The 25522-nt window shown below is 40.4% G+C and overlaps 1 protein-coding gene and 1 pseudogene across 1 annotated transcript in view; one reads left to right on the plus strand and one right to left on the minus strand.

Annotated features, from left to right (window-relative positions):
* The first annotated feature begins 6955 nt into the window (after window positions 1-6955).
* The window catches only part of LOC133456413 (tapasin-related protein-like), a 28662-nt gene continuing 10095 nt past the window's right edge, over window positions 6956-25522 (plus strand). The window contains exons 1-6 of the mRNA XM_061734888.1: window positions 6956-7070; window positions 7167-7343; window positions 12235-12510; window positions 13757-14086; window positions 15214-15561; window positions 15661-15753. Of these exons, the coding sequence (XP_061590872.1) occupies window positions 7025-7070; window positions 7167-7343; window positions 12235-12510; window positions 13757-14086; window positions 15214-15561; window positions 15661-15753 (1270 nt within the window). The 5' untranslated portion in view covers window positions 6956-7024. The remainder of the gene's footprint in view (window positions 7071-7166; window positions 7344-12234; window positions 12511-13756; window positions 14087-15213; window positions 15562-15660; window positions 15754-25522) is intronic.
* LOC133457579 (5S ribosomal RNA) lies at window positions 20173-20295 on the minus strand (annotated as a pseudogene).

Here is a 25522-nt window from a genome sequence, read left to right on the forward strand (position 1 = left end):
AGAACCCTGCGGGGGGAGAGAAGGGGGGATGGTTAGTTAGTCACTGATACTGGAATCAAATATTATATATATATATATATATATATATATATATATATATATATATATATATATATATATATATATATATATATATATATATATATATATATATATATATATATATATATATATGAATGGTCAGCTCCTTTAAATCAGGGCTAAAAACATTACTGTTTACTGAAGCGTACTCCTAAATTAAATATTAAATAGTTACCTGCTGTACTCTACTGCCCTTATTTTTAACAACTTGTGCTTTTTATTATTTTACCTCTTTTCTTATATTTTTATTTCATTTATTTGATATTTAAGGATACTCTTAAATTAAATACTCTCTGAAAATCGCAAATGAGATGTGTACCTGCTGTACTCTACTGCCCATAGTTTTCAGCAACTTGTGCTTTTTATTATTTTACCTTCTTTTCTCATAATTTATATGAATATATATTTACATAATATATATATATATATATATATATATATATATATATATATATATATATATATATATTATATAAATAATATTTTATATAATTATATAAAATATATATAGAAGAGAAGCAATCCTATGCCTAAACTTATTCTGAGAAGAAAACAGATCTGAAACAATTTGTTAAAAAGTAAGAGCAGTAGAGTACAGCAGGTAAGTATTTAATTTAAGAGTACGCTTCAGTAAACAGTAATGTTTTTAGCCCTGATTTAAAGGAGCTGACAGTTTGAGCAGACCTCAGGTCTACAAGGCAAGGCAAGTTTATTTGTATAGCACAATTCAACACAAGGTCATTCAAAGTGTTACATCAATATTCAAAGCAGCAAGACACAATTAAACAGTAAATAACAAATACAATGATAAGAAAAGAGGTGAAATAATAAAAAGCACAAGTTGTTAAAAAGTAAGGACAGTAGAGTCCAGTAGGTTAGTATTTAATTAAACAGTAATGTTTTTAGGCCTGATTTAAAGGAGCTGACAGTTGGAGCAGACCTCAGGTCTACAGGAAGTTTGTTCCACCGGTGAGGAGGAGAATAAATGAACGCTGCCTCACCTTGCTTGGTTCTGGTTCTTGGGAACCACAACAAACCAGATCCAGATGAACCTCAGGGGTCTGGGAGCTTCATAGGAACTAACAGATCCAGCATGGATTCTGGTCCAAGACCATTCAGGTCTTTGTAGACCAGCAGTAAGATTTTAAACTCTATCCTTTGACTCACTGGAAGCCAGTGTAGCGATTTCATGACCGGTGTAATATGAAAACAGATATATAAACGTTATCCAAATGTGTTGCTAGAAATACATCATTATACACTGTACGGAATCAGCAATAGATAAATTAAATGCTTGGGAAATTGATATGAAAGAAGATATTGATTAATTAGATTGGAATGATGCATATTTAAAAGCTCAAAAACAAACAATTAACACAAGGTTTCGACTACTTCAATATAAGTGGTTAATGAGAATGTAAATAACCCCAGTTGAACTCCACCATATGAATGCTAACACTCCAGATGTCTGTACTAAATGTTTGAATGGAACATGATTTCACTGCTAATGGGAATGTGTGAAGATCCAATATTGAGAATGTGGATAAGGGAGCTTTCTAACTGTATTGGACTGGAAAGACGTACATTGCTAAGGGAAAATGGAAAGACTTTGTCGAACTCTGGGAACCATATATGAACATTATGACAGATGAAAGTGCAATATTTACCTGAAAACATTGGGGAGAATATCATTTTTATTTATTTTATTTTATATTTCATTTATTTATTTTATTTTTCCTCCCAATTGGTTACTCCAATATAATTATTTATGTTTGAATTGAGAATGGTGTAAAAATGTAAATGTAAAAAATGACAATAAACATATTGTGGGAAAAAAAAGGAAATACATCCGTATAGATCGGCTTGTGTGCTTCCTTTAATAAAGTAGAGTCTGAAACCATTTAAAATGTGATCAGTATCAAATAAAGATAAAAGGAAATTGATTGAAACACTAAAACATATAGTTGTTGTAATCAGCTGAAGTAAGTATAGGATAAGATTCAAGGTGTTTATTGTCCTAAACAGCAGGAGAGCAAGTTTTCTGTGCAATTAAATTCTTTCTTATCTGTCCACCCTGATGCTGGCATATAGGTATAAATATAGAATAAACAGAGAATCCAATAAATAAAAAATAAACAAATAAAATATGAAATTCAAAAATTGAAAAAAAAAATTGTAATTAAATTAAAACCGTGAAATGCAATAAGTAAAAACCAATGGTACAATGCTGATGTACAGTATAAAGTGGTGCAGTGAATATGATGAAATGTCCTACAAGATTGTGCAAGAATGCAGTTGTAAACACTTAGCAGTAAGTGGTACAATGTAAACAGTACAATGTAAACAGTAGTGCAGTTTAAGGTGACGACGTGGGAGATAACCTTTGCTTGCAGTGTTTCTAGAGTTTTTATTCCCACCCCCAGTGTTATATTCCATCCCTTTTCATTTCCAGTTACTATATACAAATAAAGGGGTGTGGACTATGTGACTGCTGAGTCACTCAAAGCAGTTGCACCAATTACTGCAACACTTATTCACCTCGTCTAATCCAAAGTCTCTGGTGCTTTCTCAGACAGAAAATACAATTTCTCATAAATGAATTAAAATCATTATTTGAAATGTGACAATGATAAAATGAAAATAAATCATTATTCGTTTACTTCTTCTTCTTATTCAGATTTTCCCTTAACCACATCCAGAGATCTTCTCTTTGGCCTTCCTATTTTTCTCCTGCTTGACGGCCCTTTATGAGTCCAAACCATCTTAATTGTGAATCTCCGGCTTTGTGTTCCTATTCCTCTGAGGTGCTTGTTCTAAATTATATCCATTGTCATCATTTCCAAAGAAAACCTTAATGTCTTTATCTCTGCAGCCTCCAGTGCTGCTGTCTCTAAGTTGTACAAAAGGGCTGGTGTCATGACAGTGTTGGATATCTTTTATCCTTACTGTTGTTGCTACTCTTCTTTTACTGATAACCCCAGACACTCTTCTCTAGCCACTCCACCCTGACTGTATTCTCTTCTTCATCTTTCTTCTAAACTTCCCATTGCTTTACACAGTGAGACTCCTGTACTGTCATTCACAAACATCATAGTCCATGGAACTTCCTGTCTGATTTCATTTGTCAACCGATAAACCACAAGAGTTGCCTCAGGCCTGATCTTTCACGCAGTCCCACTTACACCTAAAAGCCATCTGTCTCTTTTACTGCCTGCCCAACCACTGTCAGACTACCCTCACATACAGGACTGTCTCAGAAAATTAGAATATTGTGATAAAGTTCTTTATTTTCTGTAATGCAATTAAAAAAACAAAAATGTCATACATTCTGGATTCATTACAAATCAACTGAAATATTGCAAGCCTTTTATTATTTTAATATTGCTGATTATGGCTTACAGTTTAAGATTAAGATTCCCAGAATATTCTATTTTTTTGAGATAGGATATTTGAGTTTTCTTAAGCTGTAAGCCATGATCAGCAATATTAAAATAATAAAAGGCTTGCAATATTTCAGTTGATTTGTAATGAATCCAGAATGTATGACATTTTTGCATTACAGAAAATAAAGGACTTTATCACAATATTCTCATTTTCTGAGACAGTCCTGTATGTCTTGTACACAAACTTTTTTTTGTCACTCCAGAGTTTATCATGCAATACCAGTTGACCACAATTCAGATCTCTAGTAATGTTCCTGGGATCTGCTGGAGCCACTCAGCTTGGAAGACAGGGCTTCAAGTGCCCCAAATTGCACTTTTCCAAATAGAAGTTGGGGGACAGAAAACTGGATGAAACCCTTAAATAACTTATGATAGAGCAGCAGCAGCTACAGCAGCTGTTCTTACATTTGAAAGGAGAAGACAAATAACTGGAAGACAAGAAAACCTTGGAATTAGACAATTCTCTAACAGATCCAAGGTAAAAGTACACTGATACAAATATTGTGCTTGATCTACTTAAAAAAAATAAGTCAACTTTTTGCATGAGATTATTATGTAGATCAAGAAAGACTAGTCTTTGTATAAACTACTTAATTTTTTGTATGTAAATAATACATTTTGCAAGTACAGTCAACTTAATTGTGTTAAGTTTACTTTATTTATCAAAATTAAGTTGACTTTACTTGCAAATGAATTTTGTTTTTTAAGTTTTAAGTAGATCAAGCAAGATATTTTTTACTGTGGTGTTCTACTTAAACAAATAAAGCATGTTTCATCTAAACGTTGGTCAATCTGCACAATAGATTAAATTGTCAAAGGAAAGGTAAATACAACAAGATCATTGCTTGTTATTTGTGTGTAAATGAAAAGATTGCCCGAGATTACATAAATACTGCTTGTTAAGGAAAAAATTCACAATGTCTTGTCTTTTGAACAAATGCAGATTAAGTTCAAAACTAGATGTATTCATGTAAAGCAACACACTTCATTTTTAATTGTTAATATCACAGATTTAAATATGTTATATTTACATGCGCTTAGATTTATTTTTTTCAGTGTAGAGGAAATTATTAAAGAATTAAAATGTGTAAAGAATCATCTTCACCAGCAGGTGAACAATTTAAAGAATGACAGGAAACCATTGGGATTGGAGAGGGAAAAATGCAACTGGAGAAAAGAGAAACCAATGAGACAAAGTTTCACAAAGTCACAAAGCGCTTTAGAGTTTCGCGTTTTAGAATCCGACTGATAATTATTTTCCAAGACACTAAATGTTCTGCCATTGCAATAAGAACTAAACAACTGTAGCACTGTTCCAGATATGGATCATGATCACATGATCAACTGTATCCAGAGCAGCTGTCAAGTCCAGCAACTCTAAAACGGTACACTGACCAGAGTCAGCAGCCAGCAACGCATCAGTGGAGACTTTCAGAAGAGCCGTGTCAGTCCAATGTCTTTTCCGAAAACCGGACTGAAGTGCATTAAATAAATAATTATCCTGCAGGTACGCACTGAGCTGCTCAGTGACTACTTTTTTCTAGTATTTTAAACATAAAAGAAAGTTTTGATACGTCTAAAATGTTTTTTTTTTTTAAATGGGGTTCACAATTGCCTGTTTGAAAGAGTTGGGGACAACGCCGGACTGCAGGGAGGTTTATTATCTTGACCATATGAGGACCAATTTGATCAGACACTTTTAAAAATAAAGACATAGGAACTACATCTAAGAAAGAAAAAGAAGGTTTGATCTTTTTTACAATTTGCTATCATTTATCATTTGCTATTTTGTGTGTGTTTGTCTTTTAGAATTTGAACAATTCTACAGCTGGTTCTTGTCCTCAATATGACTGTTGTTCCATAATAAAACATTGAGGACTGAAATTATGTTTGAAAAGCAACTTCCACTGTAACAAAACTTGCTGATAAAAGGTGGGAAGTTTAATGGTCACTTTGGATATTTCAAAGTCACACACTAAAAACAGAATATCTCCAATTTTGCTGAATACAAGAAAACCAAACCTCATCCCCATGAGAAAAACATGTTCTAATGTCTCACCGGTTTCATTACAAAAGGTCAACTTCAAACTTAAATCTTTTTTTCAGAAATTCTGCAACTGAAGAATTTTAAAATTAGTTTCTTTGATCTTTGGGAAGATATGTGAAGCTGACGTTACAGCGTCCATTTCTGAAAAGTCTGCACTGACTTTTCACGTCAGGAAAAACCCAAAATACCATAGTAAATACGGAAATACATTCATGTCACTCCCCTTGCAGTCGAATTGTATACTCTGATTACAACTGTCAATTTTTCCTGAACCCCTTGTACTTGTCAATATGATTTTCCTTCCTTATTTATTATTTAAGTACTCATTTTTCGTTTAGTTATTTTCCCCTCATTATTTCTTTTTATATTTATTTATTTATGTTCTTCCTGTCCCTTTATGCAATCTCAATTTAATAGGAGGTGTGATTGTTCTCTCAATCTGATGTACTTATGTTTACATCTGAGTTTGTCATTGTTCCTGTTAAATAAAGTAAAAAATTAAATAAATAAAACGTCAGGAAAAATCAAAAATGCCATAGTAAATACAGAAATACATTCATGTCATAGACATACATTCATGTCACTCCCCTTGAATTGTATACTCTGATTACAACTGTCAGTTTATCCTGAACCCCTTGTACTTGTCAATATGATTTTCCTTCCTTATTTATTATTTAAATACTCATTTTTCATTCATTCGTTATTTATTTTTCCCTCATTCGTTTTTATTTATTTCTTTTTATATTTATTTTCTTCCTTTCCCTTTATGCAATCTCAATTTAATAGGTTTGATTGTTCTCTCAATAAAACAAAATAAAATAAAATAAAATGTCAGGAAAACCCCCAAATACCATGGTAAATACGGAAATACATGAATTCATGTCATAGAAACTTCAAAAAAGAAAGTTCATGTGGCTGCTATCTGAGCTTCTTCTTCTTCTACTACTATTTTATCGTCGGCTCACAAACAACGAAATGCTGTGAAACAGCGCCATCTGCTGTCCGGTTCAGGTTACTGCGGCCACGTGGTCGGACGCCGTCATAACAACATAAAAATATGTACTGCAGTTTTGGTGGCGTCTTAAAAAAGTATCTTACTTCAATACATGAGATCTACTTGGATTTAAGTTTAGTATTAACTTAAGTAGTAAGTATTTGGAGCAAGAACGCTGGATTAATTTTTTAATGACGTCTATATACCTTTCGTCTATATTATTTGCCAAAGAAAAAAGACCATCAACCTAACAACAGTAAAAAAGCATGCTGCTACTAAATAACTGTATTGTAGAAGCATATTTTTGTTCAATTTTAAAGTATTTCGCCGCATGGTGACGTATTTTCTCGTCATGTGGTGCATGTAAAGTTTTTTTTTCCTGCAAAATGAAAGTGAAAGTGTTTTGCACTAAAGTTTGCAGCTCGTCAAACACAGAAAGGTGATCGCCAACAAGTCGCCATGGTTAAAGTGTGGACGTTTATTGTTCACTTTTATCTATTAGCAGGTAAGTTTATTACAGGGTTATTATATTATTTTGGACTTGGTTTCGTATTTTAGGGACACATGACTGACAGCAGTGTTTCCTTGTGCGTCCACTCAGGTGTGCAGGGTGTCCATCGGATATCATGGCTTACCTGTCGCTTTACTGATGAACAAGTAGCTGTGAACCAGGAAGGACATGTGGAGACACATCTCATTCCAAGACAGGCAATGTTGCAGTTTGGTGAAAAGGGGGACCCTCCTATTAATCCAGATGCCATCACCTTCCTGCTCACAGGTGAGGCCCTGCAAGTTACAGGAGGATTGAATTTCAGTCAAACACATGCTCTTTTATTTTGTCTGATTCTGTTGTAAGGCAAGGCAAGTTTATTTATATAGCACAGTTCAACACAAGGTAATTCAAAGTGCTTTACATCGACATTAAAAGCGGCAAGACACAATTGAACAGTAAAATGAGATAAAATTATGATAAAAAGCACAAGTTGCTTTTGTACCGCAGGTACATATCTCATTTGCAGAGGTGTCAAAAGTATTCACATTCATTACTCGGGTAGAAGTATAGATACTAGAGTTTAAAAATACTCCTGTAGAAGTTGAAGTATCAACTCAAGTTTTTTACTCAAGTAAAAGTATAAAAGTACTGGTTTCAAAACTACTTAAAGTATAAAAGTAAAAGTAATGTAAGGGGGAAAAAAGCCATTAAGGACAAAAGCCATTGAAAATGAATGCATCTTAGTATAATGCAAATATATTAAAGAACCATATATGTGTACTATTTAGCATTAACATGTGTTTCAGAGAGCAGGAGATATGATGACTAGTTGCCTATAAGTATTGTAATGGTGCAAAAAGTCAAACTTCAGAGGCATGTTATCATTTATCCTAACCTTTATTGGAATGTACATCCAAGTTTAGTTGCAGGAATCTGAGGGAACGGATGTAAGAACAAAACTGGACAAGAACATCTGAAACAACCACAACCAAATTCACTCTATCCGAATGGAGCAATTTAACTGGATAGTTTTTATTTAAAGGCCAAAATGAAATAGAGTAACAAGGCTGTTTTTAAAATGTAAGGAGTAAAAAGTACAGATAATTGCGTGAAAATGTAAGGAGTAAAAGTAAAAAGTCGTCTGAAAAATAATTACTCCAGTGAAGTATAGATAACCAAAATTTCTACTTAAGTAAGGTAACGAAGTATTTGTACTTCGTTACTTGACACCTCTGCTCATTTGCAGTTTTCAGAGAGTATTTAATTTAAGAGTATGCTTAAATACCAACTAAATGAAATAAAATGATAAGAAAAGAGGTAAAATAATAAAAAGAAAAGAAGTAAAATAATAAGAAGCACAAGTTGTTAAAAATAAGGGCAGTAGAGTACAGCAAGTAAGTATTTAATTTAAGAGTAGCTTCAGTAAGCTGTCCTCCATCATGGACAATGTCTCCCACCCCCTTCATGAGACTGTCAGAGCCCTGGAGAGCTCCATCAGTGACCGGCTTCGTCACCCACGATGCACCACCGAGAGGCATCGCAGGTCCTTCCTCCCCGCTGCCATCAGACTTCACAACCACGCCTGCTCCCAGTAGCCAACAGACAATAATATGACAATAATATGTGCAATAACATAAGATGTGCAATATCTGCCAATCTACCTCACAACACTCCACCTGCTTTTCTGCACTGTTTAACTGTATATACTGTTCATATCCTGTGTTTATACATATTTTATACGTATATTTTGTATTTTTTTATATATTTTTTATTTCTGACTTTTCAGTCTTTTTACCCCTCCCCTATATGTGTGTACTGCTGACAACAAATAAGTTTCCCCACTGAGGGAGAAAATAAAGGATATCTTATCTTATCTTTTAGTCCTGATTTAAAGGAGCTGACAGTTGGAGCAGACCTCAGGTCTACAGGAAGTTTGTTCCACCGGTGAGGAGCAGAATAAATGAACGCTGCCTCACCTTGCTTGGTTCTGGTTCTTGGGAACCACAACAGATTTTACAGAACACTCCTGCAGAGATTTTACCAGCACCCTGTGATTTTATCGTTGAAAATTTTAACAAAATACTCAAAACAACGCTGGACTCAGTGGCTCCGATTTTAACCAAAAGAATTAGCAGAAAACCTACACCCCCATGGAGAACTGAGGAAATAAAGAAACTAAAAAGAAACTGCAGGAGTGCTGAAAGGAGATGGAGGAAATCAAAATTAACCATACACTATGAAATTTTATGCCAACTCCTTAAAAACTACAATAATACTATTAAAAAAGCAAGAACTTCACATTTCAAAAACTTAATTTTAAATAACAAAAACAATTCCAAATTCCTATTCTCCACAATAGATTTTTTAACAAATGGAAACCCTGACAGATCCCATAAAACAGCAACAGACCGTTACTGTGAGGATTTTGCAGACCACTTCAGGGGTAAAATTGATGACATTAGATCCAGTCTTTTATCTCAACAGATTTTAACTCTTAACACACCTGGATCAATGCTTTTACCTGAGGAAACACTGGAGACTTTTGCCTTGGTTGATGCGGGGACACTTTGTAGAGTTTTCTCCAAGGTAAAGCCCACAACCTGCCTTTTAGACCCCATTCCCACACCGTTTTTTAAAACACTCTATGAATTCTTTGAGGAACAGCTTTTGTACTTTGTCAACTGTTCTCTTCAGACGGGTGTCTTCCCCACCGCCTTTAAAATGGCGGTGGTGAAGCCCCTTCTGAAGAAGAGTGGGTTGGACCCCAATGTTTTAAATAACTACCGGCCTGTATCCAACTTACCGTTTTTAAGTAAAATTTTAGAAAAACTTGTTTTTAACCAAGTGAATGAATTTTTAAACTCAACACAGATTTTAGAGGCTCATCAGTCCGGTTTTAGGATGAACCACAGTACAGAGACAGCACTTTTAAAGATTTTAAATGACATCAGGTGCAATTTAGATAACCAAAAACTCACAGTCTTGGTTCTGCTGGATCTAACCGCCGCCTTCGATACAGTAGACCATCACATCTTATTAAACAGACTGAAGCACCTGGTCGGCCTCTCTGGTACTGTTCTTAAATGGTTCACGTCCTACCTCACTGATCGAAGGTTCTTTGTAAGTTTGGATACATGTTCCTCAGGAATCTATAAGATAAGGTGTGGGGTTCCCCAAGGGTCAATTTTAGGTCCAACTCTTTTTAATCTGTACATGCTGCCCCTTGGGGACGTCATCAGGAGACACGGCATCAGCTTCCATAGTTACGCTGACGATACGCAACTGTACATCGCCGTGTCTCCTGATGACACTGGGCCAATTGATGCCCTTTTTAACTGTATTTTAGACATCAAGTCATGGATGGCAGCAAACTTCCTACAGCTCAACCAGGGCAAAACAGAGATTTTACTCATCGGTCCTGAAGGCCAGAGAGAGAAACTTTTACCAAAGTTACAGGATTTTAAACCCTCAAAATCAGTTAAAAATCTGGGCGTGATTTTTGACTCTGAGCTCACTTTTATTCCACATATTAAAAACATAACAAAGATAGGTTTTTACCATCTTAAGAACATAGCCAGAGTCCGCCCGTTTCTCTCTCAGGCTAGTACGGAGGTGCTAATGCATGCTTTTATCTCTTGTCGTTTAGATTATTGTAACGCCCTGCTCTCTGGTCTTCCCAAAAAGAACCAATCTACAATTATTACAGAATTCAGCCGCACGCGTGCTGACGAGGACCAGAGGGCGGGAGCACATTACACCTGTTTTAAAATCGCTGCATTGGCTCCCCGTGCGCTTCAGGGTTGATTTTAAGGTTATTTTACTAGTTTTTAAGTGTCTTAATGGTCTTGGGCCTTCTTATTTGTCTGCACTACTTTTACCCTATCGACCCTCACGGACCCTGAGGTCCTCCGGTGCTGGCCTTTTAACCATACCAAAAGTTAGAACCAGGACACACGGGGAGGCGGCATTCAGTTTTTATGGTCCCCGATTGTGGAACAGCCTCCCGGAGAACCTCAGGGCCGCAGAGACTGTTGATGTTTTTAAAAAGAGGCTCAAGACCCATCTCTTTAATCAGGCTTTTAACTGACTCATTTAACTCTTTTAAATTTCTTATGCTCACCCTTATTTTTATTGGATCTTACTGCTCTGTTTTATATTTAGTTTATCCTTTTTTATCATATTTTATTTTCATTGTTTTATCTTAATGTTTTATCTAAATATTTTAGTCATTATTTATGGTCTATTTTATACATTTTACTGTCTTATTCCTTTAGTTTTTAATGTCTTGCTTTTTAGACATACTTTTAGGATTTTATGTTATGTTATACTTTTTAAAACTCTTTTAGTGTATTTTATCCTGCTTTCTTAGCTTTTAGCTCCAGTGTTTCCTCATGGGGAGCCTCCATGCTGGGAGTGACTCTGGCCTGCAGGGGGTCGTCCTGGGGGTGGTTCTGGCCTGGATGGTTGTGGAGCTCTGCACCACGGCTTCACCGCTGTGGTGTGGACTCCTCTTTCCGTCCGGGCCGGGATGGTCTCTGTGGGCCCCCCCCCCTTGTAGCTGCGGGCTATGAGACCTCCTGGCGTGGACGGCTCCCCGTTACCGTTTCCTCACCTGGATCCTCTGTGCCTAGCCATGTCTGCACCGTGTGTCTGTGTGTGTCTGTCTGTGTGTCTGCGGGGAGGGGGGGAGGGGGAGGGCGGGGGGGAGCATTAATACATTTTATGTTTATGTTTTATGGAAAGCACTTTGTGTTACATTTTTTTTTGTATGAAAGGTGCTTTATAAATAAAGTTTGATTTGATTTGATTTGAACAAACCAGATCCAGATGAACCTCAGGGGTCTGGGAGCTTCATAGGAACTAACAGATCCAGCATGTATTTTGGTCCAAGACCATTCAGTGCTTTGTAGACCAGAAGTAAGATTTTAAACTCTATCCTTTGACTCACTGGAAGCCAGTGTAGTGATTTCATGACCGGTGTAATGTGGTCCAGTTTCCTGGTGTTTGTAAGAACTCTAGCGGCGTTCTGGATCAACTGCCTGATTGATTTATTTCTTTTTAAGGCCTGTAAAGATGCCATTGCAATAATCCAACCTACTGAAAATGAATGCATGAATACGTTTTTCCATGTCTTGTTTAGACAGAATCCCCTTAATTCTAGCAATGTTTTTTGTAGCATCCAAATTGGACCTCCGGCGATATGTTGAGGGTGTGGAACCGGAGGACCTGGAGTGTGAACTTCGCAGGTACAGCACCGAGGGCATCCACGTCCGCTGGCCTGTCCAGGGAGCGCTGGGGTACAACCGCTGGTTCAGCTGCACCCTCAAACACAGCAAGGGCGTCTTCACGGTCACCGGCTTCCTACGACACCCGTCTGACCAGGGTCCCCCGGGACAGCAGGACTACCGCAGCTGGCCGGCTATTTCTGACAGAGAGCTTCTTCCAACGACAGGTAAACTCCTCAAAGATACATGTTTTCATTAAGACACGTAACAAGATGCTTTTATTCTGAAAATATTATCAAAAGCCACATTGAGGCAGCTGACGTTGTGGTGTTTCCACTCAGTTATCATTTCATTTATTCTTTATTTCATTCAAAAATAAAACAACAAACTATTCAATACCCTAAATTCCTAAATTGTGAATGAAAGGGAGCAGAAAGAAAAAGAATCTTAATCTGCCCCTTTTTCCCAATTCAATTTAGTCAATTTACAAAGAACGTAAATTAAAAAATTAAAAAACAACAACTAAGTAAATAAAAAAACTAAAATAAAATAAAATGCCTGCCGGCTATGGGTATGTCAATCAAACTTAACTAACATTTTTCATTATATTTCTTTAACATACTGGCTTTAATTGTTCTTTTGAATGTAATGTTTGATTTGGATTCTTTGGTTTCTTGGTTCAGATTGTTCCATAAACTGATTCCTTTCACAGAAACACAACGTTCCATCAATTTAGTCCTGAATCTTGTTTTTTTTAAAGATCTCTGTTCCTTTTAAGTTTGCTTTCTCTTTTTTCAAATCTTTTCTAAATGTTGATTGATAAAGTTCTTTTTATGGGCTTTAAACATAATTTTCAAAATACTATAGTCTACTAATTCATGAAATTTCAACAGTTGTAACTGAAGGAATAATGGTTTGTTGGATCTCTCTTTTCTACTGATTATTCTTATGGCTCTTTTTTGCAAAATGAAAATTGACTGAATATACAGGACTGTCTCAGAAAATTTGATAAAGTTCTTTATTTTCTCTAATGCATTTAAAAAAACAAAAATGTCATACATTCTGGATTCATTATAAATCAACTGAAATATTGCAAGCCTTTTATTATTTTAATATTGCTGATCATGGCTTACAGTTTAAGATTAAGATTCCCAGAATATTCTAATTTTTTGAGATAGGATATTTGAGTTTTCTTAAGCTGTAAGCCATGATCAGCAATGTTAAAATAATAAAAGGCTTGCAATATTTCAGTTGATTTGTAATGAATCCAGAATGTATGACATTTTTGCATTACAGAAAATAAAGGACTTTATCACAATATTCTCATTTTCTGACACAGTCCTGTATGTTTTACAAGCATTTCCCCAAACTTCACTAATCACCCTTTTTATTTATTTTTTTTACAAGTAAGCTTGTGTCCTGTTGTAAATGGGTTTCTGTGCAGCACTGTATTGGTCCCGTGTCTCTCCACAGTTGCCATGGTGATCAAAACCCAGACTCCAGTAGTGAACGCCCGCCTGAGGTCGGAGCAAAAGCTCCACTGCCAGTTTGCCGTTGATCACCGCGGGCCGAACGTGACGCTGGAGTGGCACCGGCAGCACCGCGGAGAGAGGTCCAGGCTCTTCAGCCACGTCAGCCGCTCAGGGCAGACCCACGGCTCCGGTGTGGCGCTGAAAGGCCTGGCGGGAGGAGACGCCTCGTACACGCTGCCTTTCACCAAGATGATCAGCGAAGGAACCTACATTTGCTCCGTGTCTGTCGTTCCACTGTTTGCCAGTCTGGACGTCAATCTGCACATTGAAGGTGGGAGAAAAGTCACAGGTCACAGACTAAGCAATGATCTGAATGATCTTATTAATATTTGAAGCTCTGATTTCAATTTCAATTCCGTTTTATTTATAAAGCAACACAATTGTCTCTAGGATCTTTCAGGGCCAGAACATGACCCCCGATCAATTATTACATAAACAATGGCAGGTTAAAAACTCCCCTTTAGGAGTGAAGAAGCCTTGAGCAGGACATGATTAACAGTCACAGAGTGATGATTATTAATTACATATAAATATATAATAAGGTATCTGTTAAATTTTATTACCTTTATCAGTAGATGTAGATTAATAAGCTATCACGCACAAAATATGTCCCAAATAAAAATGCCATAATAACATTTAGGACGATCATTTGACAGAAATTGAAAACATTATTTATCTTTTCATTGTCTTGAAATTGCCAGTTGATGTGCTTCGTTTTGTCAATGGCCCAAAAAGGTCAAAACAATAACTGATTAAAGTGATTTTTAAGCTCTTTAAAAGTTATCATCCCATGATAAGGTCAGAAATAATAGTGTACAATTGCTTTGTCACTGTATTACTGTCTACTGCCCTTATTTTTAACAGCTTGTGCTTTTTATCATTTTACTTCTTTTCTATTCTTAATTTTTTTAAATACCGTAACTTATTTGTTATTTACTGTCTAATTATGTCTTGCCGCTTTTAATGTCGATGTAAAGCACTTTGAATTACCTTGTGTTGAATTGTGCTATATAAATACATTTGCCTTGCCTATTAAAGTAGATTTTTCAGGTGTCCTGTGTTACAGGTGAAGATTTAAAACATTTTTTTTTTTTAGGTCACCCAAGTAAACGTATTTCTTTCTTACATTATGAGGATAATTAGTATTTACTTTACTGTTTTAATACTGTTACACACTATATTGTGTAACAGGAATATAAGATTGTGCTTTTAATAGCAAAGTAAAACAGCAAGCCTGTAGGTAAACTGTTTCTTTTCATCCTTTACTACTCATAGATTGAAAATTAAAATCAACACGCTTTGCTGTTATTACACCAGCAAGTAAAGAAATACACACATGCACAAATAATTATGAATTTTTTAATCAACAGTAATAATTGTCGTGCCTCGTGTCCTCAGAGCCGCCCCGGGTTTCTCTCAACGTGGGTCCCACTCTGGTGATGGAGGAGGGGAAGGAGCAGAAGATCATGTGTGAGGCAGAGAGCTACTATCCTCTGGATGTGGACATTACGTGGTATGAGCAGGACCCGCGAGCGTCGCGTCAGCGGGTCGGTGCGCCGCTTCCCGTGATGCTGGAGAATATCCTGATGTCCAGCCACAAACACAACACGGACAGCACCTTCTCCGTGGCGGCTTTCTTTTACCTGCAGGCGTCTCTGAAGTCTTCGGGGAGGCAGTTTACGTGCAGCGTCACCCATCAGTCCTTGAGAGTGCCCATCAGGCAGAGCTTCATCCTGGAGGTTGAAGGTAAGGAGAGGTCGCGGTATCTCAGTTCTTGCTGTACTGTCAGTTACCACCTGGTGGTGGCAGATTGTCACATCTCTTTATCTGCTTTCTCCACGGAAGAGCCATCCAGTTGGATGTTGAACCTCGCTCTTGTCTTCTTGGTGTTCATACTGTTGGCAATTCTGGCTGTGATGCTGCCTCGCCTGAACTCAGGTTAGTGAGGGATAACATAATAACACCATAACGTCTATATAGAAGCTTATATGAAATAATTTCAAGACTAACTATTACTGTGACATTTGACGTTTTGATGGTCAAAAGAGTAACTGTACTTTATTTTCTCTACAGCAAGAAGACAGGTACGGGTAAAAAGATATGAAAACCTTATTTTATGTCTTACAACCGATATTGTTGTATGTTGATGTCTCACTGGCGTGTTTGTACCTGCATGTGTGTTTCTGCAGAAGAAATTCTACTGAGAGAACTTGCCGCCATGACAAGAACCAGAAGTACCAGTGAAGACAAACTATGTCTCTGATTTGCGTCGTAAACTTTTGGCGAAGACGGTTGATGAAGCAGGTTCTAAACTACTTTTGTTTACGTTTTTGTGCAGTGAATTTCTGTAGATAATCAGGAAAGCCTGGAGGTGACTTTCAATGGTGTGAATGTACTGTTATTGATCAGGTAGAATAGATTGTTTGGTGAAAGAGGCTTTGAATGAACTGACATTTACCTGGTAAATGTTGGGGCGTCCAAACTAGTCATTTTGAAATGACGGGGGCCCGTCCCTCATAATGGCTGCAATGACTAATCAAATATATCCATCCCGTGACAAGTGGGGGGGAGACAGGATGGAGAGTTGGGGTTATCTTGCAGAGAAAAAAAAGTGGCTTAATTTTCTGCATTTGTACATTGGGACTAGAGTGACACTAGGGCTGCAAATAACGACTATTCTGATAGTCGATTCGTCAATTACTACTGAAATGCTTAGTCGACTAATGACATTATGACTCGAAATTATTAAATGGCTCTTATTTTTATTTAAATTTTCCATGTGATTGTTTGAATCATGCACTAATTATGAATTCAAGACATTAAAGATGGACACTTCATTCAAAAATACATCTTTAAATGATCTTTACTGCCAGACTGTGATGTTGCATCTGTCGCTGCCATATTGTTTACCGTGCGCTGTACTCTATTGCGCATGTGCAATTCTCAGCATAGATAGAAAGGGAGGGACATGCCTCACTCTGTTCATTTTTTTTGCCGACAATAGTCGTCTAAGACAATTTTATCATCTATTTCTGTGGACAACGCCGACCAATCGTTGCACCCCTAAGTGACACAAACTCAACAAAGTAATTCATTTTATGAAATTAGAAATGTTCACCATTTATTTGTATTTTATGTGTGATCATAGTTGGAAAAATGTGTCTGTTTAACTGTTTATTTTTTCTTTTATTCATATAGTGTTTTTTAAAGGGTGTCACTTTGTGCTTTTGCTTCTTGTCTCAAATTCTGTTTTGATCCAGTTCCTCTTCATATTTCTTCTGACATTAAAGAAAACAAAAAAAAGCATAAATGCTGAAGGAGAAATGTGAGCTATAAACCGTATTTGAAGCATTGTTATCGTACGCCTGTTTTTTTTTCCTTTATTTCAACTTTATATTTTCATCAATCCTGTGTTCACTTCTTTATGTAAACTTCTTATGTTCACTGTCAACAAATCAAAATCATGTTGCAGATCAGTTTGTGGTTCCGTCTCCCATTTGTCAAAAAAAAAAAGCCCAAGAAAAATAATTGTTTCCAATGTAAACATTTATTTAAAATATAAAAAGTGTTCAAATGAAGAATAAAGAAGTGTGTCTTAAAATTGGTTTTAGTAGGTACAGCACTTTGGTCAGCAGAGGTTGTTTTAAATATGTTGTATGAATAAACTAGACTTGATTTATTTTTTCATTTGAGTCCTGTATTGATTTCAAATGTGTATGTCACATGGTTATAAAGCGATTCAAAACAACAAAAAAAGGAAAATCAAATACGGACCTTTTTCCTCGTATAAGTATATTTAAATAATATAAGAGTCTCCAAATATAGTACAATGTATGTGTTTTATTTGACACATGGATCGTTATTACTAACTGTAATGACAATTTTTCCTATTTCCAAAAGTTTTCCACCTACAAGCTTTTGTCATTACTTCACAGGTGCAGGGCTTAAAGTTAAAAAAAATCCTGAACCTGAACTTTTTTCTCTGCAATTTGACAAGCAACAAAAATGACATCATTTGAATATTATTTTCCTTTTCACTATGGATGCTTTTGATATCAAGTTTCGCTAGTTGTCATTGTGTTTGACAGGGTATAAGATTAACTACAATCTAAAATATGAATATTTTAAATTAAAGGTCATAATGTCATAAGGGAAGGTGAAACTCAGGCAGACTAATTAATTGGTGGAATTATTGATTAGCAACCATTTAATGCAGTTTTTTAAAAAAGCAGTCAAACTGCACGCCGAGAAAAAAAACCAAACTCCATACGCCGGCACAGTGCCGGAATACTTTAAGCCCTGGAACTATCTGCCTTTTCAAGAGAAGAACAATCCCCCCCAATGACACTGAGCATGTGGGGATGGTCATGTCTCTATTAGGACCAAATTAAAATAAAATATTTTACAAATGACTAACAATTGACCCTCCCATGCTGGTCAAATTTGTGCAAACTGATTGTGGATGCATGAACTTTGACAACAACACCTTTAAATGATCTCCAGACCCTCTGAATACATTATTGGGACGTTTCAAGACTTTGTTTCAAAGTATATGGTCTGGTTGTTTCTTCAGTCCTTGTAAGAGAAATCTGTTAACTGTGTAGCTCAACTCGTTTTTTAGTTTGTCTTGAAGGGATCTCTGTGCCAAGACTCATGTGTGACCAGTGATGCTGTGAATGAAAATGGAACTTACTCTATTATGAAGTCAGCTGCTGTGATGTCATCATGTTGTGTGATGTCATCATGTCCTTTGATCTTACTTGACTCTGACAGGGCCATGTGACATGACATATCCTCAGTCCTCCACAGGTCCAGATATAAACCTCGGCCTGAAACTTCCACTGTGCAGATTCACCCGTTACCTACAGACTGAAGGTAAAAGTCTGTAAGATTCAAAGAACAAGAACCTCCAATCCAAAACTCCTCCTCCAGTTGTTGACTTCATCTTCACTTAATACAAGAGGTCATACGTACATGTCAGCTGCAGACCAGATTTGAAAGAAAGTGTAATAAGTCTTAGCTAAAACATTTTTCTGTGAGCCCTGTCTCCACCTGCAGCATCTAAAGTACCTGCAGTCACCTGTCTCCACCTGCTGACAGTCATCTGAGGACCCAAACATCCATCTGCAGTCTCAGCTGGTCAGAGGTGTTAAGTAACGAAGTACAAATACTTTGTTACCTTACTTAAGTAAAATTTTGGTTATCTATACTTCACTGGAATAATTATTTTTCAGACGACTTTTTACTTCTACTCCTTACATTTTCACGCAATTGTCTGTACTTTTTACTCCTTACATTTTAAAAACAGCCTTGTAACTCTATTTTATTTTGGCCTTTAAATAAAAACTATCCAGTTAAATTGCTCCATCCGGATAGAGTGAATTTGGTTGTGGTTGTTTCAGATGTTCTTGTCCAGTTTTGTTCTTACATCCGTTCCCTCAGATTCCTGCAACTAAACTTGGATGTACATTCCAATAAAGGTTAGGATAAATGATAACATGCCTCTGAAGTTTGACTTTTTGCACCATTACAATACTTATAGGCAACTAGTCATCATATCTGCTGCTCTCTGAAACACATGTTAATGCTCAATAGTACACATATATGGTTCTTTAATATATTAGCATTATACTAAGATGCATTCATTTTCAATGGCTTTTGTCCTTAATGGCTTTTTCCCCCCTTACATTACTTTTACTTTTATACTTTAAGTAGTTTTGAAACCAGTACTTTTATACTTTTACTTGAGTAAAAAACTTGAGTTGATACTTCAACTTCTACAGAGTATTTTTAAACTTTACTATCTATACGTCTACCTGAGTAATGAATGTGAATACTTTTGACACCTCTGCAGCTGGTGGATTGTTAACCTCCTCCTCCTCCTCCTCCTCCTCCTCCTCCTCCTCCTCCTCCTCCCCCTCCTCCTCCTCTTCCTCCTCCGTGTGCCACTGCAAACATATGCAAGTGCTGAGACCTCAACTGTAAATCTTTCCAGTGAGCTGATGAAACACAATTATCATTTACCGATCACCTTTTCCTCCTGAACTATAACTGTTTAAAGTTTTTTTTTTTTTTTTAAATACACCTAACCATAGTTATGTTTTCAGATGTATCACATTGTCTATTTTTGTGTCTTGTGATGAAAATCAGATGACTTTTGATTGCAGTTACTGCAGAAACCCAGTTCATTCCTAGATATTTAAATTATACATGGAAAAACATTAGAACTTGGACAAAAACGGTGGAGTTAAAGTGCCTGCAGCATGTGCAAAAAGCTTTTGGATGTGAGTGGTCACTGTGAGCACGTTGACAAATGTGTGGGTAGATTGAGCTTTAGCGCCCTCTGCTGGTTGAAAAAGCTTACAGCACCTGGTATTCCCAGGTGGTCTCCCATCCAAGTACTATACAGGCCCGCCCGACCCTGCTAAGCTTCCGAGATCAGACGAGATCGGGCGTATTCAGGCTGGTATGGCCGTAAGCTGAAGCTGTGGCTAGAAATCCCCCTTATATAGTGTTGAACATGTGGACACCAGCGATCCACTGTTTACGAGGCAAAGGAGCATAATGTTGGTTTGTCACCGTTGAACTGGGTAAAGATGGAGGAATTCACAACTTCCCAAATCCCCTTATACCTCTACCTCTATTCAATAAATGTATCCACTCTGAAAAAACGCTGCGTACCCCTTTGTTATCAACGCACTGATAGTATGGCATGAGGTGTTATCTTGGGGAAAATGCTCCTTTATCCCAGTTTTCTCCTATTTGGTGGAACAGAAACGTCACACCTGGCACTAATGACCTTGGTTTTAAGTTATGGTCAGATAGAGATATAAGTAACATCTCAGACCTGTATGAGAATGACACTCTTTTAAGTTTCAATGATGTTAACCAAAAGTTTAGCATTGATTCTAAACATTTCTTCAAGTATCTTCAGATAAGAAGCTTCATAATAAAGACACAGAACTCTATAAACCTTCCTGGTCTAAATTCTTTAGAAAACATAGTTTTGATGGAACAGCTGGATTAATCTCAAAATTCTATCAGAATATTATAGCTGCATCAAAAGAATCCTCAGTGGATAAAAGATTAGCATGGTGTCCAGACCTTACTGAAGGAATCACTGTAGAAGAATGGCAGGATATATGTTACCGGTGCCAAGTACAAACAATAAACACAAGGTTCAAACTCCTACAATATAAATGCGTGATGATAACATATATTACATTAGAGTTACTACACCGCGTTTACCGTAATACACCAGATACTTTTGTGAAGTGTGGTATACAGAAAGGTAGCTTGTTTCACTGCCTCTGGGAACGTACCCTCATTCAAACATTTTGGAAAGAGATTATCACAATTATATCTCTGTTCATCAAGAAGCAACTTCCTCTTTGTCACAAGCTTTGTATTTTTGATTTCTTCCCTGCAAGTTGTACTTTGAACGCTAGCAGGAAGAAGATGGTGGTATTTTGTCTTCTAGAAGCTAAACATAAAATTGCACTGTCATGGAAATCTGTTCACAGACCAAGTAGGCAGAGTTGGGTTGAGGGATTACTGCAATGCCTTGCTTTAGAGAAACTTACATATGTTGTTAAAGGGAAATATAACACATTTCAGAAGATTTAGGGCTCTTTTATGCAATTTCTGGAGTCTACTGTTATATTTAATATTTTGTATTCTTATTTTTATATATGCAACTTCTTGTTTATTTCTAATAAGGTCACTGATCACATTTTGGATCATGGGAGCGTTCTCTAAGTACACAATGTGTTTCCAGCTGTGTATGTATATGTTGGTCACTCATTAATGTTATCCTTTTCTATTCCCTAAACGCCATGATGAGAATCGAAAGTTACGCCTGTAACTACGGTTCTATGAGTCCCGGATGACCGCCAGGCGGTGCTGTAAGCACTGGATATCTTCCCTCGCGCATGCGCATGTCGAGTACAATACCAACAATGTCACGTCACCCGTGACCCCTGCATGACCCCCGGAAGGGTATATCTTCCGGCGTCAGCATGGGATCGGCTCCTAGAATCTTCTCGCGAGAGCACGAGGATTCGGAGTGACCGGCAGGCCTGGCGGTCATCCGGGACTCATAGAACCGTAGTTACAGGCGTAACTTTCGTTCTATTTCGTCCCTACTGACCGCCAGGCGGTGCTGTAAGCACTGGATGACCAATACCAACAATGTCACGTAGGATCCCGGTCACATACCTCACTGACCAGGGGCAGAAGGACCCGGGAGTAGAACCACGCCCAATGGTTGGGGAGTGGCGACATTGATCCGGTAAAACCTGGAGAAAGTGTCTGGCGACGTCCATGAAGTCGCGGTGCAGATGTCCTCCAGAGGCACCCCCTGCAGGGCAGCCAAGAAGCTGCGACGCTTCTGGTCGAGTGGCACCTCACCCCCACTGGTAAGGGGCGGCCACTGGCCCTGTAGGCGTGCTCGACGGTGTCCACCACCCAGTGGGACGGCGCTGTCCAGAAACAGCACGCCCCCTGTTGGGGCCACCATGGCAGAGAACAAGCTGCTCCGACCGTCGCACAGGCGCGGTAGCATGAGCAGCAAGGGCCCGTACGGGGCACAAAGGGCTCGGCCCACTCTCTGCAGGACCTAGGGCAGGAACGCCACGTTCGGCCACAACGTAGCCCCTGAGCTGACTGACAGGGCATGTAACTCATCGACTCGCCGATGTCATGGCGAGGAGAAAAGCTATCTCCATAGAGAGCCACTTCAGGCCCACCCGGGCCAAGGGCCCAAAAGGGTGGAGAAGAGAGGGCACCTAGCACCATGGGCAGGTCCCACACTGCTCGGGGTGTATATGTACGTTTATGTTCAGGTTCTCTGGAAAGCGTCTAGAGACAACATCTGTTGTATTAGACGCTATATAAAAATCGAATGGAATCGAAAACCGGGGCCTTCGGGCTCCTCGGGGGGGGGCAGCCTCAGAGCCCCCCTGAGAAAGAGAAACCAGCCGGTGGCACCCCACGGTGGCATTCTCAACCAGGGTATGTTGCGATGAAATGACCGCCACATACACCCTTAAAGTGGACTGAGCACGGCCACCATCCAGGAGGGACCGAAAGGAACCCCAGGATCGTGGCCACGGGGCAAAGAACAGGGTCCTCTGCCCCGTCTGCACACCAGGCAGAGAATCTCCCCCACTCGCACTCATACCAGAGGCGGGTGGGAGGCACATGGGCATTCGAGATGCCAGCCCTGACGGGTTCAGGACAGCCTGACAACAATGGGTCGGGCGCCGCAGCGGCCAGACTCAGAGCCAAAAACGACGAGGTCGGGGTGCAAAACCTGAATCCCCGGCTGGAAAAGACGGTCCCTCTGGGGGGCGTCATGTTGTGTCGCAGCAGAGCCTCCGCAGCAGTGGAAACTATGTTTCCCCGGTCGGAAGGGGGCCACCAAGAGGAGCCCGTGAGCCCTCTGGAGGACCCTCTGCAAAGGCGGCTTGCGCCGGGAGAGGGAGTCCGTCACCCGGTTCCTGTCTCCAGGCAGGAACATCGCCCGAAGGCCGGGCAGGCGAGGAGCTGTCCACGCTAGGAGGCCCCGGGACACCTGCAGCAGCTGTGCAGAGTCGGGGCCCCCTCTGGTGGCCGATCAAGGAACAGTGGACACACTGTCCGACCGACCCGGCACGTGCCTCCCCCACAGGAGTTGCAAAAAATGTTAGTGTGAAGTGCAGAGCCCAGAGCTCCAGCACGTTGATGTGGCGCGTGCGGACCCGGGAGGACTACTGATGACAGCCTCCCGGCAGGGAGGGGACAGCGCCTAAGGGCACACCCCTCAGCCGGAATGTCCCGCCTTTCCAGGGTGCAAGGGTATAGACACACACCCGCGAAACCCAGACCAGCCTGCGCCCGTGCCTCTTGGCATCCAGGCGAGGCTGTCCAGCCACATTGCAGGGGGCGTAGCGACAGCAGGCCCAAAGGTATAAGAGGGGCAAGGGTTGCCATCACGCACCTGATGAAAAAAATCCTCGGTGACAGGGAGAGCCCGCACAGGAGCACCCTGAACCGACAACGGTGGCCCCGGTAGGCGAACCCCCGGAACTACCGGTGACGTGCCGCGACCGGCACGTGAAACAAGCGCCCTGTAGGTCCACAGTTGCAAACCACTTCCTCCTGACCAACGCAGAGCATCTGCTGTGGTCAAGCCTCCGGAAGGGCAGGACCTTCATGTATTCGTCGAGGTCCCTCAGGTCCAAGATGGGACGACGTCCGTCGTCTCTCTTGCTGACGAGAAAGTAGCTCAAGTAGAACCCCCAGGCCGCGGCGGGGGGTCCACCGGCATGATGGCGCTCTTGGCCAGTAGGGCGGGCAACACCTGAGCCCGAGCCGGAATGTTTGCCGGGTCTCTGACGATGGTCATCTCAACCCGGCCGGAGATAGGAGGCCGGTGTCGGAACTGCAATACATACCCCTGGGCTAGGGTGGAAACCACCCGGGGCCCAATGAGCAGGCAGCCCAGTAACCGAGCTGCTGCCGGAAAAGTAGCTGACGACCGGCTCCGTGGCCTTAGCGCCGTCTCCCCCGGGCTCCGGGCGTCCCGGGGGGGCGACGGTCGGGATCAACGCCCCGACGCTGGTGGGACGGTCCGCGCACAGGGGGGCGAAAGTCACCAGCAGGCTGACTCACAGACCGCTGAAAGCCACGCCGGCCGCCGTGGGCAGGCGGCCGGGGGCGAGGCCCGGGGGCCGGTGAAGGGCCTCCCGGTGTACAGGAAGCGGCCGCACCCCTGTGAAGGTACACCAGCCGCTGCCTGGTCTCATCAGCCAGGGCGGTGCGGTCCAGAGTTTCCAGGGCAGTTGCCCCAAACAGCTCCCCCGGTTCTGCCGGTGCCTGACGAAGAACCCTACGAGCAGTCTCCGTCAGGGGTGACTGCGCCAGTCAGACATGACGGCGCGTGTGCACCAGGGTGGACATCAGCCGCCCCAGTTCCCTCGTTTGGGAGGCAAAAAGCCTGTAGGGATATGTCACACATGTCCCGTGTGGAATCCTCCACCTGTGCATCCTGCAGGGAGGTGGAGAGAGCCAGCAGAAGATGGGAAAGGGTGTTCCCCAGCCGGCCGATGCGTGCCGCTGTTTCATAAGCCTTACAAATATGCCCATCAGTAACCCTACTCTGGGTAGAGGGGCACTTGGGATCTGGCTTCAGAGCCTCATCAGGAGCCACTATCAGTGCTGCAATGGAGGGCTCGATGGGGGGGGGGGGGGGGCATGTGGTGGAGACCAGCCACAGCAGCGTCCTCCATCGTCGTCAGAGCACGGTCATCAGCCGGCTGTGACATCTCTCCAGCATGAGTGCAGCTCCCTCAAAAAAATCTGACGAAGACGGAATGTGAATTCCACCGGAGAAGGATTGCGCCTGTGGAAGGCGCTAGAGGCCACCTCCGCACGCGGTGCATTCGGCTGCAAGTGTGCCAGGGCAGTGCGGATAATGCTCTGCACGGAGGAACAAACCGTCCCCTCCCGAGAGCTCTGGGCAGATGAGTGCGAGGAGAACCCCGAGCGCCGTGAGGCCGGGTCCCCTGATGACACGTTGAAGTGGCTCGCCGAGGCTGCAATGGATATGGCGTCCTCCGGCAGCGGCGGTGGCGACCCCAGAGCAAACTCTGGCATGGCAGGTTCCACCTGGCCAGTACCAGGTTGCAGATTGAGGAGGGGTGCCTTCATCTGCTCCATGTCGGCA

This window comes from Cololabis saira, chromosome 12 (genome assembly GCF_033807715.1).
Source record: "Cololabis saira isolate AMF1-May2022 chromosome 12, fColSai1.1, whole genome shotgun sequence".
Classification (NCBI taxonomy): Eukaryota; Metazoa; Chordata; class Actinopteri; order Beloniformes; family Belonidae; genus Cololabis; species Cololabis saira.